The 18,672-nt window shown below is 46.6% G+C and overlaps 1 protein-coding gene and 1 pseudogene across 10 annotated transcripts in view; both read left to right on the top strand.

Annotated features, from left to right (window-relative positions):
- Window positions 1–9,255, top strand: part of Anks1b (ankyrin repeat and sterile alpha motif domain containing 1B) — a 1,133,346-nt gene extending 1,124,091 nt beyond the window's left edge. For 4 of the 10 annotated variants that reach the window (XM_074084193.1, XM_074084190.1, XM_074084198.1 and 1 more), the window contains 2 exons: window positions 3,970–4,137; window positions 7,443–9,255. In XM_074084193.1, coding sequence (XP_073940294.1) covers window positions 3,970–4,137; window positions 7,443–7,550 — 276 coding nt within the window. In that variant the 3' untranslated portion in view covers window positions 7,551–9,255. Of the gene's footprint in view, window positions 1–3,969; window positions 4,138–7,423 lie in introns of all 10 variants that reach the window. The other 6 variants (XM_074084191.1, XM_074084192.1, XM_074084189.1 and 3 more) reach the window with 2 other exon arrangements.
- An 8,194-nt stretch (window positions 9,256–17,449) lies between these two features.
- LOC109690037 (uncharacterized protein C14orf119 homolog) lies at window positions 17,450–17,998 on the top strand (annotated as a pseudogene).
- Window positions 17,999–18,672: the final 674 nt, after the last annotated feature.

The following is an 18,672-nucleotide window of genomic DNA, read 5'->3' as shown; positions in this document are numbered from 1 at the left end:
GTGCAGGCTTCAGGAGCAAGTTAGCCTTTCTGAGTGTAACGATCTCACATGCAGAAGGGTAATAATAATGATAATAGACCTACAGCACAGAGCTGTTACTAGAACTAAATGAGATAGTCTGTGCTTGCACCTACCATGGTGCATGACACACAGTAAATAATAAACGTTACCCAGTATTGTCATTAGTTCAGATATTGTTACTGGCGAGTCTCAGAATGACCCAGTAGGATATTATCCCCATTTTGTGATTTTTTTTTAAATGAAGCTCTAAATATGTTCTTTGCAGTAATACCCCCTTTGCCACACCAAACACACACACACACACACTCATGCATTCATGTATGTGCATGCATCTTCTTTCTTTGGTGGTTTGTGCAAGGTAGAAAACATTACTCAAGGCCACTTGCCATAAGTGTGTCTCAAGAAACTCATGTTGGAAAGGCCAAGGCAAGTCACCATCTTCAAGTAAGCTATGTGAGGCAGAAGGTGCCCAGGTCAGAGATGGGCAGAGGGGTTATAGCATTTGAAAGATGTGAAATGATGAATGTAAAGCTGAAAGAGTTTGAATTTATGCCCAGGGAGGTGGTAACTGGAGATGAGAGCATCGCTGTACTATCTTAAAGGGACCTTGCTGCTCTGTGGTTTGAACTTAGTACTTGCCATGACCAGGATAGACCACAGACGGTTCTGGCAGCCAGATCTGGGGGTGGGGTGCACCTGTGCTAAGTTGGGCTCCTGTGCTAAGCATGTTCATTGTAGCTCTTAGACTGCCTTTATGCTGCCTGATGAGGGCGGGCCCACCCAGCCAGTCTTCCTTAGCATCAATGTTAATGGTTATGGACTGTGTAACTAACACACCAGAGTGTGGTGTATGTAATAAAATGGCATCCACTTTACTATGCTAATGATTCTGAATTCAAGCCAGGCACCACAGTCCTCTTCTCTAGCTCCACAACATCCAGGGCCTCGGTTGGGACAGCTCAGTTTGCTGTTGATGCTGGGACAGCTTGGCTGGGGCCATCTGCCTGGTCCTTGGGGCTTCCCCACATGCTGCCTGCTGAATATCCTCCTCCCTCCAATATCTGGGGCCTGCCCTGGAACAACTGTTCTTTCCAGGCAGCCTCTTCTCATGCCTAGCTCAGCCTCCAAGCATGGTGGCCTCAGAGTGGTCAGAGTTCACACTGCTTCCCCAGAGTGAATGCTCCAAGAGAGCCAGGCAGTGACTGCAAGGCTCCTTGTAATATATATGACAATGGGATTATCATTATGTTATTCATATAACTAGCATACTAATACAATTAATGTATTCTTAATGTATAATTAGGTCCTGTTCCAATACACTTTTCAGCTTTGTCCCAGTAGTCTGACTCCCAGGGTAACAACTGTCTCCCACTGAACACAGTGGAGATGTTAACAGGAGAGGCCGGAAGAATGCTTCTGCAAATGGAGCTTTCTCCCCCTTCAGAATGCATGTTCTCAGGCTAGGGATGTAGCTCAGTTAGTGGTATAGCATCTGCCTAACATTTGCAAGGCCCTGGGTTCAATCCCCAGCATTGAAGAGAAAGGGGGAAAAAAAGAAAAACAAGTATATCCTTGAGTGCTGTCTGATGAGCACCTGTTCCCCCATGGGCACATTGGGATAGGTACCACAGCACTTAGCAGGCAAGTCTCAGTGTCCGTGGGCCACCCTGACATCCAGCATCCATACTTCAAACATTAAGGCTGCAAAAAAAGATAGGAAGGGTAACAAGGTCCAACTCCACTGTACCAGATCATAAAAGCATACTGCTATAAAGCATTCTAAAATAAAACCAAAGCGAGATGTCAAGAACGCAAGCCAAACCAGAGGGGCCCTTTGGCAGAAAACCTTCTGTAGTCTGCTGTCTGTGTCTTCCTTGAGCAGTTTCCTAATACCAGGAACTAATTTAAACAAAAGGGCAGAACCTTTAACCCATTATCCTGCGAAACCTTTCAGCTTCCCATAATAGTCATGTGAAAAATCTCACTTGCTCAAATGAGCAGCTCTGAGTTCCCTTTCAAGACATTGGAGCTTTGAGTAGCTCTTGCTTTCAGGGACTTGTTTTAGGCTGATCAAAGAATTCACACTCTTTAAGCTCCACTGCCCCTGCATGCAAGGCTGCATGGTATAGATGACGAAACTTCCCACCTGTCTCTTAGTCCCCTTTCCCACCCAGACCCTAACACATAGACACTGACCATCTTCCACACTGTGGTGAACAAGACCAAGAGTTGCAACTTTACCCTGACAACAGGAAAGTCAGAAGTCCCATCCGCCTTCCCCAGGGACCCACATGAGCACTAAGAAGCAAAGCTGACGATGACATGAGTGCTGAGTGTAGGCAGTAGGGAGGGCTCTGCCTTCTTTGTGCCGTGATGGTCAGAACTGTCTCCCAGTCCTCCTCCACTATCATTTGTTGGTGTGTTGCTAATTTACTAGTCTGACTCATTTCTGGAGACAAACACAGGCTCAGTGTTCACCGCAGGGAAGCACTCAGCTAGCTGTGCAAGGTGCAGTATCTCTGCATCAGACACCTGTCCTGAAGGGCCACTATTTCCTAACAAGCAGCTCAGAGGAGACCAATTTGTCCTCTCAGACCAGCGCTCAAAATTGATCTGGCATTGACCTGAAATCCGTTTGGTCCAGAACCCACAGGTCTCTTCCACATGGCCTCAGAAGGCCATCCCATAGCTCTCTGCCTATCCTCACCAAGTGCTAGAACAGTCCTCAACACTTCTCCCCAGAAAGGTGGGAACAGAACTCCCAGGTTCTTGGTGAGGGTGGAGGCAGACAGGAACCATGAGAGCCTAGTTGCTCTATCAACAAAAGCAGAATGCTATCTCTGTGATTTTCAGAAACCATGAAGAGACATTGTAGGAACATCTATAGAATGAAAACTTGGGACAGATGGCACCTGCTCTCAACTGGTACAGTGACCTTGAGATCATTCTCAGGCTGGGGGTGCAGTGGTAGGAGCTCCTGCCTAGCATGCCTGAGGCTGTAGAGTCAATCTCCAGGCACATTCTCAGTGACCTGTATGCACCCACTTCTTAGTTGCACTGTGGTACCAGGGCGTTGTGGAGACCCTGCGTCTGTAAGGCCAGTATGATGTTATCTTGGTGGAAGAAGACAGGATGGGGCTGCACCTGGAAGAGAAGGCAGAAATCAAAGATCATAGGTGGAGAGATGGAGAGAAGAAAGGCTGTGATGATTCAGAGGACTACGGACTGACAGACGGTCCAAAGAAGAGCCTTCCTCCCAGGTGCTCCACAGAATCTCCTATCTCTTGCTGATTTGATAACAAAATATAGAGTGGACCCACAGGGAGAGCAAAAGCCTCAAGAAATAGATGGATAATTGGCTCTGTCTGAGCACCGTTTGCATGCTCGCTGCTGCAACTGTGAGGCTTCGCACCAGCATGACTAATGCTTCTCCCCTCAGCCTAAATTAGATTTTGATTGTGTTTCATAGATGTTCACTGAATCACAGATGTTTGAGGTAAAAAGACCCAGACTTCTCAGGAACACCTCCTGTGGAGTGTGTGGGATTGGCCTTGCAGACATGGTGGAGGTGCTCCCAGCACTCAGCTGAGATCCCACTGGTAACCCCTTCCCTTCCAAGTCCTGCCCACAGGCTGCTGTGCTTGGGGCTGGTGAGCCGTGTGGCCCACCCTGATTGTATGTGGGAGTGGGGAGGGAGGTTGCTAGCAGCTCCTTGCCATGACTGTAAACAAGTGTACCGCATGAGTGACTTGTGCAGACGCTAGCTGGGACCCAGTGTCCTGTCCTTCACGGATTTCCACTGAATCACTGCAGGTTCAGGTGGAGTAGTTCAGGATCCTCACTAGTTCACCTCCCATCGCGTTCCTCAGCCTTCATCCCATTCCTCAATCTGACTTGCAGTGTGCCTTGCGTGTAGTAAGTGCTTTCTCGATTTTTTTTTTTTTGCAGAATTTAGCTTACGAAATCATCTTAACACTGGGCCAGGCATTTGAGGTCGCTTACCAGCTAGCACTACAAGCAAGAAAAGGGGGGCATTCCTCCACACTTCCAGAAAGCTTCGAAAACAAGCCCTCCAAGCCCATCCCCAAGCCCCGAGTTAGCATTCGCAAGTCAGTGGTAAGTAGAAGAGAGAGGTGTTCTACAACCTGGGACAGGAGAGAAGGAGGGCTGTGAGCCTGGCCCTGTGTGGTGTGGGTGCCACTGAGAATCCAGCCTGCCCTTCCCCGTCCTTTCCTTTGGCCTTCTCCTGGCATGTGACCATCATCCTCTCAGCCTGGCTCCTGCAAAGTCTTGGAGGACCATCCCTCTGAACCTGAGGCTCCAGGGAAAATCACACTTTCACTGTCACCTACACAGCAGCCTTGTGAGGCCAGGGTACCAGGCTGCGGCAGCTCTCCTTGACAAAATCCCACCTGAAGGTCCAGGAAAGCTGGGGGCAATATTGTCTGAGGCCTCAGCTGCCATCCCATCAGGGACAAGGCCTCTCCCAAGCTCCAGGCCTCCAGAGGAGGTTCACCTTGAAGATGTCTCTGGTGCCCAGCTGATGGAAGCCAGATGGCTACTCTATTGTGTGTTGTGCAGGCCTAGGCATCATGCCTGAGAACCCTGGGCCGTGTCCTGGGGGGCTTTGCTCTGCCAGCTGAGGCTCCCTACAGTGTGCCTTCCTGCAGGAACTCCCTCCCCTTCCTCCCTTCCATAGGCTCTGCAGACATCCTGTCCCAACAGGCTTCATGAGTTCACAGCAGCCTCCTCTGGTAGTAGTGACACCCAAAGCTGGAAGTTTCCCAGCCTGCTTTCCATCTGCTTTCTGCTCTGGCTGCCATCCTGCATGCTAGAAACACTGGGACTGGCGCCGAATGGGCCCCCAGAACGCATTGCCCTCTAGCACTGAATCCTTCCATCTGCCCCACTGTCCTCCTCCCAGGGGTCCCAGTGTCATGGGGGAACTAGGCATTCTTAATGTTTGCAGACCATGTGGCTTCTTGTTTACAACCTTCCTTGGGGGCACACTCCTGTCTCCATTCTTGGCATCTCCAGCATGTACAGGGATGCCACGGTGACACCTGGTCTCTGCATCCCCTGACTGTTGTCGTCCTCCACTTTAGCCCTGACCCCTGACCACTCTTCACCAGTGACCGTACTCTTCTGGAAACTGACACTTCAAACTCACACTCTGACCACTGGTCCTCAGCACCTCCTCAGCACCTCCCCAGCACCATGGTCCCCAGATCTCTCTCTCCAGCTTTGAAGCACCCCCGAAATTCCAGAGGCACTAGTTCGATTTGTTTGTACCATTTCTACCTTGAGGTTTAACAGATATGTGAAACTTAGTGTGTATAGTGCAAAATTCTTGATTTTCCCCAGAGCTACTTCTCTCTCCATCTTCCCAGTTCAATAAACAGCACAACTATTCCCCATGCTGCTAAGGCCAAAAATTTCCAAGTAACCTTGATTCCTGTCTCCCTACTCCCCTGATTATAACCCAGGAGCAAAGCCCAGTCACTGCATCTCCCCACCCCTACCACACCTCCTAATCTGCCCACTTCCTGTCACTCTAGTCTGAGCTGCTACCACCTCTAGTGAAGCCTGCTGCACTCACCTCCCAGTGGATTCCCTTCCCCCACACGGAGATCAGATCATGGCACCAGGTCACCAAATACCCAAACCTAATTTCTCACTGCACTCCTTGACACCCAGGCTTCCCATTCCTTGAATGCATAATACTCCTATGTGAGGCTGTTGTGCCACCTGTTCTGTCCTTCTGGGACATTTTCCCTGATCTTGTCATTCAGATCTCAGCTTCATGAAGAGGCTTTTCCTGAACCTGCAGTTCAAGCTAGAGCCCCAGTCATGCTCAAGGTCACTGCCCACTTTTAATTCTAGGTAGCATTTGTTAATTTCTTTCTCATCTTAACACTTGCTTATTACCTATCTTTCTCCACAAAGCTTCATGTATGAAGGGTCCTGGTGCGTGTTGTCACCCCTGGCCCAGGCCCATAACAGGTGCTCAGGGAGTATCTGTGGATGAAAAAATGAGGGCCTGAGGATGGATTGAAAATGAATCTTTGAGAGTGATGAGGCTGTTAAGTGTCCAGGAATGTACAGAATGTTTTGAGGACTGTCTGTTAGACTATTATATTCCTTCTCGAGTAGGCTGGATAAATCTGTTCACAGCAGGTGCCTCCCTCTGGCTTTATTGTGGTCCCCATAGACTCCTTCCAGCAGAGCACAAAGTGTTGGGTGCCATACAGGCTCACAGAATATTCATCTAGACGCTCTCTCCGGGAAGCAGGAAAACACACAGTATATAATACTCAGGACCTGTGCCCTCATCCCATAGGTATTCCTTTTGCCTCAGCTCGGGTTGTTTGTTAAGAAATACTGCAGCCATCCCTAAGACTATGTGAAGTCCTCCCCACAGCCTTGTGAAGACACAGTGGGAACAGCAGAAGGCAGCCAATGGGCACAGATCCTACAGCTATCCAGGGGTGCTGCCTTTCCAAAAAACGCCTCCCCTCCCTTCCCCAGTAGAGCAGGCAACCAGGCCAGGCCAGGGCAAAGGCTGGACTGCTGAAAGATGAGGTGGGCAGCTGAGGGACGATCTTAACCCGCACGGGTCCTGCGACCTCACAGCTCAACCCCCACCCAGCAACGACCCGTTGGGCTTTGCACACACAAGGACTGACTCAGTTCAGAGCATGGCTCAGTGGCCAAGGCTCAGCCTGCCCCACCCATGCTGACCTAATCAGCTGGCTGTCTCCTCTCATCTCCCACCACTTTGCGAATGCTGCAAGCTTACCAGCCTGATGGTATCTGGGCTCTGCACTTGAGGTTCCCCAACCTCAATGCACCAGGCACACAGCTACTAGTCCCCATTCTGCATTTCAACCCGGCCTCATTCTCTGAGTAGCGTTTTTATGCAACAAGTGTTTACTGTGCGCCAACTGTGCGCGGGGCTGCCAGGCGCTTTCCCAGGTTTGGGGAGAAGGGCAGTGACCAAAGCAGACGAAACCCGCCCTCGTGGGCACACATTGTGGAGGATGAACAGACAGGATGTCTGGCCATAGGAGAGGCCCTGGGCGTGGACTGGTGTGCAGGAGCAGCTGGGAGGCCGCGGGGCTGGAGCGCAGAAAGGCAGCCGCAGGCAGGCGGGCGCCGCAGGTCACGGTGAGGACCTAGGGTTTGTTCTGACCGTGATGGGAACCCCTGGAGGGTGGGAGCCTAGGGTAGGCCGGCCTTCTGTCGGGGGTCCTCCCCCACGGGGCTGAGGTCTGCTGCTGTGTCTGACCCCGGTGCTTCCAGGCCGCTGTGCAGCGAGGCTCCGGGACGAGGGCGCAGGGTCCCCACGGGCGCGGGGGTGGGACGCGGGGCGGGTGCGCAGCCGCCGGATAACGGGCATCAGCCTTTCTGTTTTGAAGCAGATCGACCCTTCTGAGCAAAAGACTCTGGCCAATCTGCCGTGGATTGTGGAGCCGGGGCAAGAAGCCAAGAGGGGCATTAATACCAAGTATGAAACCACGATTTTCTGATAGTCGCCGATCCCCCCGTCCTCGCGGTGCCTTGCTTGCCACCGCGGCCACCCGCCCGGGAGGAAGACTGCCCTGCGCGTGGGGCCTTGCGCGGGCAGAAGGTCGCCGGCCACCCCTGGGAAGTCTTTTCTGCCCCCAGGGACCGAACCGCTACAAGACTTTGCAGCCGCGGCGGAGACCCGGCCGAGGTGGGCTTTCCCGGAGGCCCAGCCCGCGCCCACCGCCTCCCCAGGCACCTCCAGTGACTCGGCCCCAAAACTTGCTTTGCTTTTAGCTGGGGAGAATACCTTTAAAAAAAAAAAAAAAGTAAAGGAAATCTCTAATACTGCCTAAAAGAATAAAAATCTTGGGTTTGGTTTTTGCTGTCAGCAGTTTTACAGGACCACCCACCCCACGAAGCATCTGTAAAATCACTGAGTATGGTTTAAGGCAAATAGGACAAAACAACCCTACAATTGCCAGGAAGTTCTGTTTCCCAATTTCTATACTTGTGGATTTTATATGTAATCAACTATGTCGGATAAAGAAAACCTTAACTCTAATAACTGATTAAAAATTTAAAAAATTATTTAAAACAGAGGAATTTATTATGCACAGAAAAAATGTGTCTTGTATTAAATATTTTTATTAAAAGAATGTTTCATTAATGCATCGATAAGAAAACTAGGTTAGTTGTGCGGGATGTTTCCGGTGTTATTTCAAATAACTAAATTTCTATTGCTACCAAGAGAACTGGATCAGCTGTGGCAAAATCCTGACGCTGTCCACAGAGCAGGAGTTTCAGCCCGCAGAGGGCGGGGAACACAAGTGCGGAGGTAGAGCCACATGCCTGCAAAGATTGTTTTTATAATCGTCACAGTGTTTTCAAGAACATGTTTAAAAAACTAATAACAATCTAGGGCTCCTGGTGTCAAGATTTCTGTCATGGAAACCTTGTTTGAGAAAGGTGTTAATAAAATTCTATTGCAAAAATTTTTTTTCTAGAAAAAATAAATACACACAAAAAAAAGAAATCCAAAGTAATAAAACTTTTCTTGAAACAGACAAAAAAAATAATGTTTGCTTACTATTTGATTAAATAAAATTTACTTACATTTCTTTAAGGTATTTTAATTTTTTAATGTCTCTGTGGAGTATTTGTATGATACCATAATGTATATTTATGTAGAATCAAATTATATAAACAGTACCAATATCATTATAGAAAAATGACATTTTAATGTATATTGTTCTAACCAATCATGTTGTGAGTCATTTTGAAGTTCATATAGCGATATTGATAAATTGTGGAATTGTCTTAATGTTTTTTTATTAACCAATATCATTTTAAACGCAACTGAGATTATCACATCCATCAGTTGGTGAGTTTTGAAGAATAACTAAATTTTATTTCAGACTGACAAATGTATATGGTTTTAGTTCAGTGTTGAAAAATTTTAATACAATATTAAATTACTTGAACTGAACAGTTCCTTGTACATATTTTGCCTATTCACTGTTGATATGTATGTAGTAAACTGAGGATAAAATAACACTGATATATGGTACCAAAAGGAAATTGTATAGGAGCAAAGTGAATAATAGCTTTGCAGAAACAGAAGCATATGTGTAAATAAGCTTGGGCTTCCAGTTATAAATTTTGTAATTTTGTCATTATTTATATCCTATAAAAAGCACATAAAATAAAAAGAGAAGTTGTACAGTCCCTGGTCAGCTTGGCATGGTTCTGTGAGCACCTACCTCTCCGCTCCACCAATGAGCAGAGTCAAAAGTCCAGCCCTCAGCAGCCACAGCTAAAGGTCATTTTTTTTAATTGGCAAAATTGTTGAGAAAATTTGCTCATTTCCAAGTTCAACCAGTCTGAGAAAGAAGCACTGGCCTCTGAAGCTTGAATTTCAGCCAAAAGCCTTCATTGTCTTTGTCCAGTGGCTCACACCTGTAAATCCTACCTACTCAGGAGGCAGAGATCTGGAGGATCATAGTTCAAAGTCAGCCCAGGCAAATAGTTTGAGAGACCCTATCTCAAAACCTATCACAAAAAAGGTGGTGGGGGGGGGCGCTGATGGAGTGGCTCAAGGTGTAGGCCCTGAGGTTCAAACTTCAACACGGGTTTGAACTAAAGAGGAATTGACCCCCAAACCAGGTCACGTCTACAGTACAGCACAGATGGTGTGTTTGGACCACCATCTACACAATGATCAGTCCTTTCACTCTCCCTCCAGCACATGTGCCAGTCATAAAGCAAGTGACGGGCCACTAAAGCCATACTCAGTTCTGTGGTCAGTGATGGCATGCTGGATCCTGTGACCATCAGGAGATCTCCCACCTGCCCCATTCAAGCCTGTCACCTTCAGAAACCCATGCCAAAGCAATCTTGGAGCACTCCCTACCTGACATGAATATGTCTGGGGCTTTGAACCCCAATGAGCTAAAGCATCCCAGGTTGAACGAACACTGACCTTCCTGAAGGAAGCTTTGAGCTGGTGTTTAGATTACAATGCTTCCTCTGGGTTGGGTTGGTCCCCTTTTTCCTTTGCTGACCAAGAAATCAGCAATCCTCTATCTCTGTGAATCAAATGCATATTTGTATCCATAATGGTTCCAGCATGAAGCACGGCACACTCCAGTTGGGAGCATTTAAGAATCTAATAGATAGAATCCTTGCATAGGACTGGCAGTATATAATGAAACCAGTGGGGTGGGATAGTACCCTTGGACTGGTACCAGCCTGAGAGGGAAAGACTAGGCTAGGCTGGGCTGCTCCCAGACTGGGGGACATGACCAGCTGCAGTGACCTTGGTCATGGAGGTCATGGATTAAAAGACCCTGTTCTCATTCCCCGCCCTCCTCCCTGCATGACATGAACCCACAGGAAGTAGGCGAGTCCACAAGGGCAGCCCCAGTGCAGGGCAGGGAAGTAGAAAGAGCAGGCCTGGAGGGGCAAACAGCAGAACCAACCTTGCATTGGATAAGAGATTTGCAGCTGATCTCCTTCAAGGGGAACTCTTAACACCATGGGGCTAACCCCCACACCATGGGGGTGGAAGGTGTGAATGCTAACATTACACACACACACACACACACACACACACACAGAGGAATTAACCTTTAAAAAATAAAAGGACTTGTGTTCAATTACTGCATTTAATTTTTCCTTATTAAATTGTACTCTATGTTAAATCTAGGTGCATGAACCCTAGGAAAATTATGCCCATTCAGTTCATCATTCATTAATAAGTCATGGAAGTAATTTTTCTCAAGACACACCAGATTTTCTCAAGTTGGAATACATGGGAGTACTGCCAGCACATCTAATGCTTGGATAAGATGGAGTCAAAGATGGGCTTAGATAAAGGATGTGTGGCTACATTCTCAGAAATCAATACAGAATTCACACTTGTACTCTCAGTAACATTGCTCCTAGTTCTGAAAAGAAATGAAAATTGGGTAAGTGGTCTAGGTTCCAGAGAACTGAAATATAATGAATGTGTTCAGAAATCTATATGGAATAAAGTCTTTTTTTTTTTTTAAAGTTGTTACCTTTTTAAATTCTCTTAAAGGCTATTCGATGAGTATGTTTTCTATAAAAAGCAATGTGATGACTAATAAATACATTTTCTTAAAATAGAATTGGGTGACCGTACAAGCCAGCATGGTCTACCTGCAGTGAGGCTGTCAGGCTGCCTCCCACCACAATGTACTCCACCCACGCTCCCCAAAGCACAGAAACACCCCCCACACACTTACAGCCATTGCCTCAGGCAAATGGACCTAAGCATCCGCCTGCCCAGCAACAGTCTTGATTCCCATAGAAACCACTTTCAAAGCAGGTGGGGCCAGGAGCTGTGAGCTTGCTTAGGCTTAGGTTGCCCAGTCACCATCCCACCTACAGTGTGATTCCTTTAGTACCCCGGAACCCGAACTTAGTTTTGTGGTGGAATTAACCTTAAGACCTTGGGGCCAACCTGGGGAATGCCAGTTCCACTTAACTGTTTCCTGACTTCACCTCAAGTCAATCTACTTACTAAGAATTCACTCTGTGCTCAGCGTGACGCTATTTGCCTTGGAGCTGCTTCTACAGCGAGATGGTCATTATAGCCCTGACATATTGCACTCAGTGTACCTCACAGAGAATCAATCATAGCTACAAATTATTATCAAAACAGCTTTCGTTTTTCCTCTCCCATAACTTTCTAAGAGTAGGTAATGACCAGTGGTGGATGCAAAGGCTTATACATCAGGCTGAAAGAGATCCTGCCTTAGCAGCTCCAGTTGGGCCACCCAGCTGACAGTGACAGCTGCAGCAGCTGAGGTCTCATCAGGGGCCTTGCTTGGTTCAGCCAGCAGAGGACCACGGGGGTTGGATGACAGACGTTGGGAAGCTGTGCATGTTACCAGTCCTGCCATTTAGGAAATTTCTATGTTATGTCTGTAAGAGAGCCAGCTGAGCTGGAGTCGGCTCTTACAACCAAAGTCATTGGTAATAAAAGCTGTTCAGAGCAATATATATTCAATACTAAATTTAATTGTCTTCTGGATGTCTCAGTGGCTCCGTCAAGTATCCTCTCTGCTGCTCCATGGAGAGTCTGCATGCAGCCTGCAGTTCTCCCTTACACGTGAGGAGGGAAGTGGAGACGCCCCCAGGGAGAAGCAATATCAGCTGTTTCCTGACATTTGAGAGGCTGATTTCTCTCTGATTCTCAAAAGTGCATGCTCAGATTTTTTTTTTTTTTTTGAGAAGAAAACAAATCTCAATATGTTAAGTGTTGAGTCAAGGGAGACTGGGAAAAAGAAAGGTATAGGGACTTCAGGAGTCCCATTTTAGGGCATTTCTGGGGTGAGGGTGACTGGTTTTCTAAGACATCTGGAATTTTAAGTGAAATCAGTGGGTTTGGAAACATTGGCAACAGATTCAGTGCTTAAAAATTAAATGTGGGCCAAATAAAGCCCACCTGTGAGCTAGGCGTGCTCCATGCCTATTAGTTAGGAACTCTTTCAGGAGCTTTCTGGTTTTCTGAGATTTCACATGGCTAGATATCCAATTATTTAGGGGACAGTGTGTCTGTGGCTAGAGTGAGGTAGTGGCCGAGTCAGAGACTCAGAGGTCACTGCCATTTACTGAACTGATATTCTACACCAGGTTGCTTTATGGAAGTATCAGTTGAAAACTGAATTCAGGGACTAGTAGCAAAGCCCAGAAATAGCAGTGTTTTAAACAAGGGAGGGGTTGAATTTTCCCTTATGTAACATGAAGCAGTACAGGGCTAGAAATGGTAGCTCTATGATATTATCAAAATACCAAGATCTTTCTCTATTTCTACTCTGTCATCCTTAGCACTTGGCTTCTATCTTCAAGGTCACCTCATTATCTCAAAGCAGCCATCAGAGCATCATCCAGAGCATTCAGAGTTCACAGAGAAGGATGGTGAGAAACAAAGGATGGGTTGCCCGAGAGCTTTCCAGGGAGCTCAATTCCACAACTTCTGCTTGTAGATCACAAGCCACCCCTAGGAGGATGCTGGAAAATATGGCTGCTGTTGTTGGTTGCAGCAGAGCACATGGTAGCCCCCAATAATACAAGGGTTGTTAGGAAAAAGGGAAAGACCGTAACTTGGGGTGGTCACTAGCATAGTCTACTGAAATGAGCATCATCAGAGGGATAAAGAAAGGCAAAAGCAGGCACACAGGTGACACTTACTCAGAGGAAGCAATGGCTGCAAGAGGGCATTGGGTGATTTTGGCAGAGTTGCTCTGTAAATCAGCCACCAAATCCAGCCAGGAGAGATTCCCACAGCTGTCTTACCATGCACGCCTGTGCTGCCCAGCAGTGATCCTGAGATTGTCATGGGTAGAACAGGGGCAAAGGAGCATGCAGCTTAGCTGACACTGCAGGCACAGCTGGCTGTGGTACAGGAAGGGACTGAAATGGCTTGGGCAAGCGTCAAGGGCAGGAGCAGAGGGCACTTGCTCTCAATCTTCACTGCATACTGCAACCACCTGGGAACTTTGAAAAATACTGCTACCTGGGTTGAATCTCCAGAGTTGGGGTGAGGCCTGGGTTTGGGGAGGTTTTTAAGCTCCCCAGGTAATCCCAGACACTGCAAAATGTGGGAAGTGTTGTTCCTGTGGTCAATGCTCCTCCTCTGGCAGTTGTCCCCCAGAGTTCCACACACCATTTGTTGAGATCACACAACTAGAAAGTCAGTGCAGCCAGGATCTGAACTTAGAACCATTTGACATCCAAATCCACACAGATGCCACCACACTCCCAAGCCCTGGCCAAGCAGTAAGCCCAAGGTCTTGCACCCCTCATTCCAGTCCTCACTACCACTGGGTGGGTACACACATGGCCCAAAGAGAATGATGTTTGGGACAGTTCAGAAGAAAGCACATGGCAGATTTCCTGATAGGCAAGATCTGTTCCTGAAAGTCAATAGCCATAAGGAGGAGCAGGAGGAAGAGCAGATTTCCCAGATGCTCCTTGGAGAAGAAGCATCAGGGTCACAGCTTATAGACAACAGAGTTCTGGGAAGACAGGAATGGGATTCGTCACTGGGGCAAAAGATAATTAATATACCATTTATTGAGACCCATGCCACATACCTGACAAATTATTTCTTTATGCCTCATAAAAACACCCTGCTTATTAGGTGTTATATTCCCTGTCTGACAAATGAGGGAGACTGAGACTCTGAGAGGATGCATATTTTCAAATGAAGGACAGGAGAAAGGGGGAGATGGAATCAAGATGGCAGACCTGTCTCTAAGGCCAGGTCTCTTGCCAATTGGAAATGAACCCCTTTAAGAGTCTCAAAGTAGAAACAGACTTCTCCAAGGGCTGCCACCTTTCCTGCTCAGTGCTGCATCTGAGAATTGAGGGCAGGTTGGACAGTGGCCAAGTTCTGGCAAAGCCAAAGCACTCCCCAACCTGTGCTGCCAGGGACTCCTAGCCGAATGGCCCTGGATGCCTTCCTCAAACAGCAATCCCTATAAGCACTGAACTGGGGTAATGAGACTACTACAGTAGAAACCCCATAGGAGCAGAGAGCAGCATCTGATGTCTTCCCTGAGAGCTTGGTAACAATGCATCCATTGTGACACACGAAATGAATAATGAACTAAATGCAGAACTGAAATGATGACCTTGAATCCTCCAGACACAGGGGCTTCCATGAGGAGGACCCAGGGGACAGATGGCCCAGTGGCTGAAACCCAGCTTCCCACATGGCTGTGGACCCTAAGTGACTTGCCTCTCTGCATGTGTTCCATACCTGCAAAACAGAGGTAACCAACACCTCACAGCACCCTCATGAGGATTCAATTAAATTACAGATGGAGAGGGTCCCATCTGGGGTTGGCACCTAATGGCCACCCAAAAATAATAGCTTCCCCTTCTTCCTAAACAGAATGTATTATGTCTCAGACAGTTAACCAACAGGGAGAAGGAAGAAAAAAAAAAAAAAACCAAGGTGAACTAGAACCACTACTAACTGAAGGGGAATCAGAAATAAGAATTACATCTCAAAAGCCATCGTCCCCAACTGCTAGAACCCAAGCCTGTGGCCCCTAGACCTGTGTTTATCTGCTACAAAGCCCAGGTATATCCCATTCACAACTGTTGCTGACACTCCATTCACAGCACAGCAGCTGTGGGCCCTTCCATAGAGAAAATTGGGTTTGGATTCTAATCCCAGCTTTGTCATTGGTTAGCTGCCTGGGGTTTAGTTCTTCCGAAAACCACAAATGCCTAGTCTGCAAATCTCTTCAGCACTGAATAGATGAAATGAGGGGGCGGCCAGGCAGTAACTGGGGCTGAGCGAATGCACAGGGCTCTGGCTCCCCAAAATAGCACCCCCCCAAACCGGCTCTGAGCCAGTATCCTCCCTAACCTGCTGAGTGCTCACCAGTCTTCTCAGTAGTGCAAACCACACACCTGGGTTCACACCTCAGAGGCTCTCTCTAATTACATGTTCTGGTCCTGGGAGATGGGAAATTATAGGCAGATTTTCTATTCATTGCATGTGATAAACTGTATGCCCAGTCTTGAGGGTCTGACCTCATAAGTGAATTTCCCATGAACACCAGCAACTCATTTTCTTGAATCATAACTGAAATGAAAATCTCCCAAGTTTTAGGGTTCTCACAGCATCCTGTGACTCAACAGCAAGTCATCATTGACACAAAATGACTTCAAAGGCTGGTCCCTGATGAATCCCACATCTGATCCAGCTCTTCCTCCCCATCCATGTGAGCATACAAGTAAAAGAACACTCTTCTGTGGTTAAATTCAGACCAAGAGTAGCTAATGTTCTAATTCAGGCATCTTAATAACTGCACTGCATAGCATATCCATAGTCTTAAAGGGGAGGGCTATGGACTTTCTTAAGAGACAGAATTATTAGAAAATCACTTCGTCCTTCCTTAAAAGTTGCTAAGTAAATTATAATATAAAACATTTGTTGAATAACAGACAGGCATACTTGCTGACTTAACACCCCAGGGATACATTTATCCAGTTCCTGTAATTTGGTAGCAAACCTCTTTTATCCAAGTAGTTTTACTTTTCGCTAATGATGTTTCATAGGAAAATGCCAAACTAAAGCAGGAAGATAAAGAAAATGCTGGTGATATCCTACAGCTTAATTTGACAGCCTTGTGAAGAGGAAGAACACAAAATGCACTGTGACCATACAGACACACAAGAATTTCAGTCACTGGACAAGTGCTCATTGAGGCGCTCACTGCAGGTCAGGCTATGTTAGACCCTGGTTGAAAAAAAAAAAAAAGATAAAAGATAAAACTGGCTTTCAAGAAGCTTATGAACTCATGGGGACCCCCAATAGGTAAACAAGCAACAGAAGCCATGGGAGGGAGGGGGAGAGGGTACTGTAAGATGGCAGGGCGGACCTTTAGCCCCAACAGTCATTTCAAAGAATGTATGCTAGAGAGCACACAGCAAGTCCAGGATGTTATACAGGGAAGTTGAAAGATAACTGAAGATTAAACAGAAGTTCAACAGGATTAAGAGCAGCACTTTAGAAAGATCATACAAAAGGCCATGAATAGTGGCAGAGATGGTGGTCAGGAAACTGTCTAGAATGGGGCTCAAATACCACCACAGAACATTCATTGAGTGCTTTCTAGGGGCAAGCAGTGAACGTTATCTTATTAAATCATTACAACAGCCCTGAGGGAGAACTGATACTCATTTTATAGATACAATTGCTGGTATTTCCTTGTTTTCTTATTATCACTCCTCCCATCCTTCCTCAACAACTAAAGTGTAACTGTTTATGGCTTTGTATGCTGTTTAAAATAGTATCTGGCACTATTCTAGTAGACATTCATGACATACAAACAGATAAAGGAATCTGCCCAAGATCACATTAAGGCCCCTGCTTGTGCATTCACTGCATTCTCCCACTCTAAACTTTTAGTCCTTATAGATCCTCTTCAGTCCCTGCCCTGGCCCTTCACCTTGCTAACCTTCAGACCACCTGGACTCCATCTTGAGCCACCTGCCTTTTCTATCTACACCGATTTCACTTCTGACTTCATCTGGTCCTGTGTTTTAAATACCATTAATTCACTGATGACTCCAAGATTTCTATCTCCAACATGGACTTGTCCCATGAATTCCAGATCCTCTTACCGAACGACCTACTCAGCATGTCCATGTGGAAGTCTAAAGAGAATCTCAAACTTACTGTCCAAAAATCTGTTCCTTTCATAGTTTTCTTCATCTCAGTTGATGGCAACTCTATTCTTCAGGTGCTCAGATCAAAACCTTGGAATGATTGTTGTCTTGTGTGTTAGTCAGCTTTGTGTCACCATAGTAAATATCTGAGATAAATCAACTTAAAAGGAAAAAAGGAGGCCAGGGTTGGGCTGCCCTGGCGCTGCTTAGGGTTTTTAGGAAACATGGAAGCAGTGGTGATAGCTGGAATTGAAGGACTCTTGTGGTGATCTCTGGGTGCCCTCTGAGAGGAAAGGAGAGGATGCCACTGGAATCACCATCCTCATCGCTGCCATTACCCTTCCCTTCTCCTTTGCCCTCAGTGCCAGATAATACTGCCAAAACGCTTCCTGTCCCCAATGTCTTACATCACTTCCCAGGAGATGAAGTGCACTCTTCATTGGCTTGCCAGTTGATCAGGTCACCAGCAGGAACGTTTTCTATAGGACCTGGTAGCTAAAGCGGTGCCAGGAAAATTACAGCCACCGCTGGATGGTCTGGAGCAGGTTAGCGTATCTGGGGCAAACCGGCCCCCTTGTATTTTTGAGTGCCAGCTACGTCTTTGGATCAGTGGTTTTGAGACTGGCTGAGCAGGAGCGATGAATTCGTCAGGCAGCTGGAGGTCAGTGAGCCAGACTCCGTGGCAAAGTTTTACCAGGCCATGGCTGCTACACTGGAAAGGACTGATAGGCATTCAGATCAAAGAAGATAACAATAGCTGATGGAGTGAAGGCCATGACTCTACAATGAGTTCAAATGTGTCCCTTAAAGATCTGGGGGGTATCCCAATGAGGTAAACTTGCTGATGAGCATAGGCATGGCAGTTTCAACATTAACAGTGTATCAACTGGACTCCTGGTGTAAGTGTTATCTGTCTAAGCAAATACAGATGATGTCTGTCTCCTAGTTTGCTTCTTTCCAAGATATGTGAAAACCTCAAGAATTTAATAAGTGTTTTTGCAACTATAACCAAAAAGAACCTACTTGTTATAAACTCAAGACTGCTACTGGCCCATGAGAGATATAAAGTAAAACTCTTCTTCCTTAGAAACAGGAGAGAAGAAAAAGTATTTTTATAGTTTAGCTGGGTTCAGGTGGCTACTTTTAGCACCCTTACCAGATTCTATCATAATTATGAGACATCCCAACTACTTGGTTTCCCAGTGGTGATTTAGTAAAATTATGGAAAATCAGGTGAGGAAGGTAAATACTCTGCCTTTCATACTGTTTGACTCCAAATAGCAATGAAAAATTAGTAAAAATATCAAATAGCTTTTTCTAAAGCATATGTGATATCCTTGGAGCTGGTAGCAGATGTTCCTATTCTGTTGCTGTTCTATGATTGTATGAATAGCATTTTACAGGTTATGCAGTTTATTTTTATAT

The sequence above is a fragment of the Castor canadensis genome, chromosome 8, assembly GCF_047511655.1.
Source record: "Castor canadensis chromosome 8, mCasCan1.hap1v2, whole genome shotgun sequence".
Lineage (NCBI taxonomy): Eukaryota > Metazoa > Chordata > Mammalia > Rodentia > Castoridae > Castor > Castor canadensis.
This window is presented reverse-complemented; position numbering and strand designations above follow the sequence as displayed.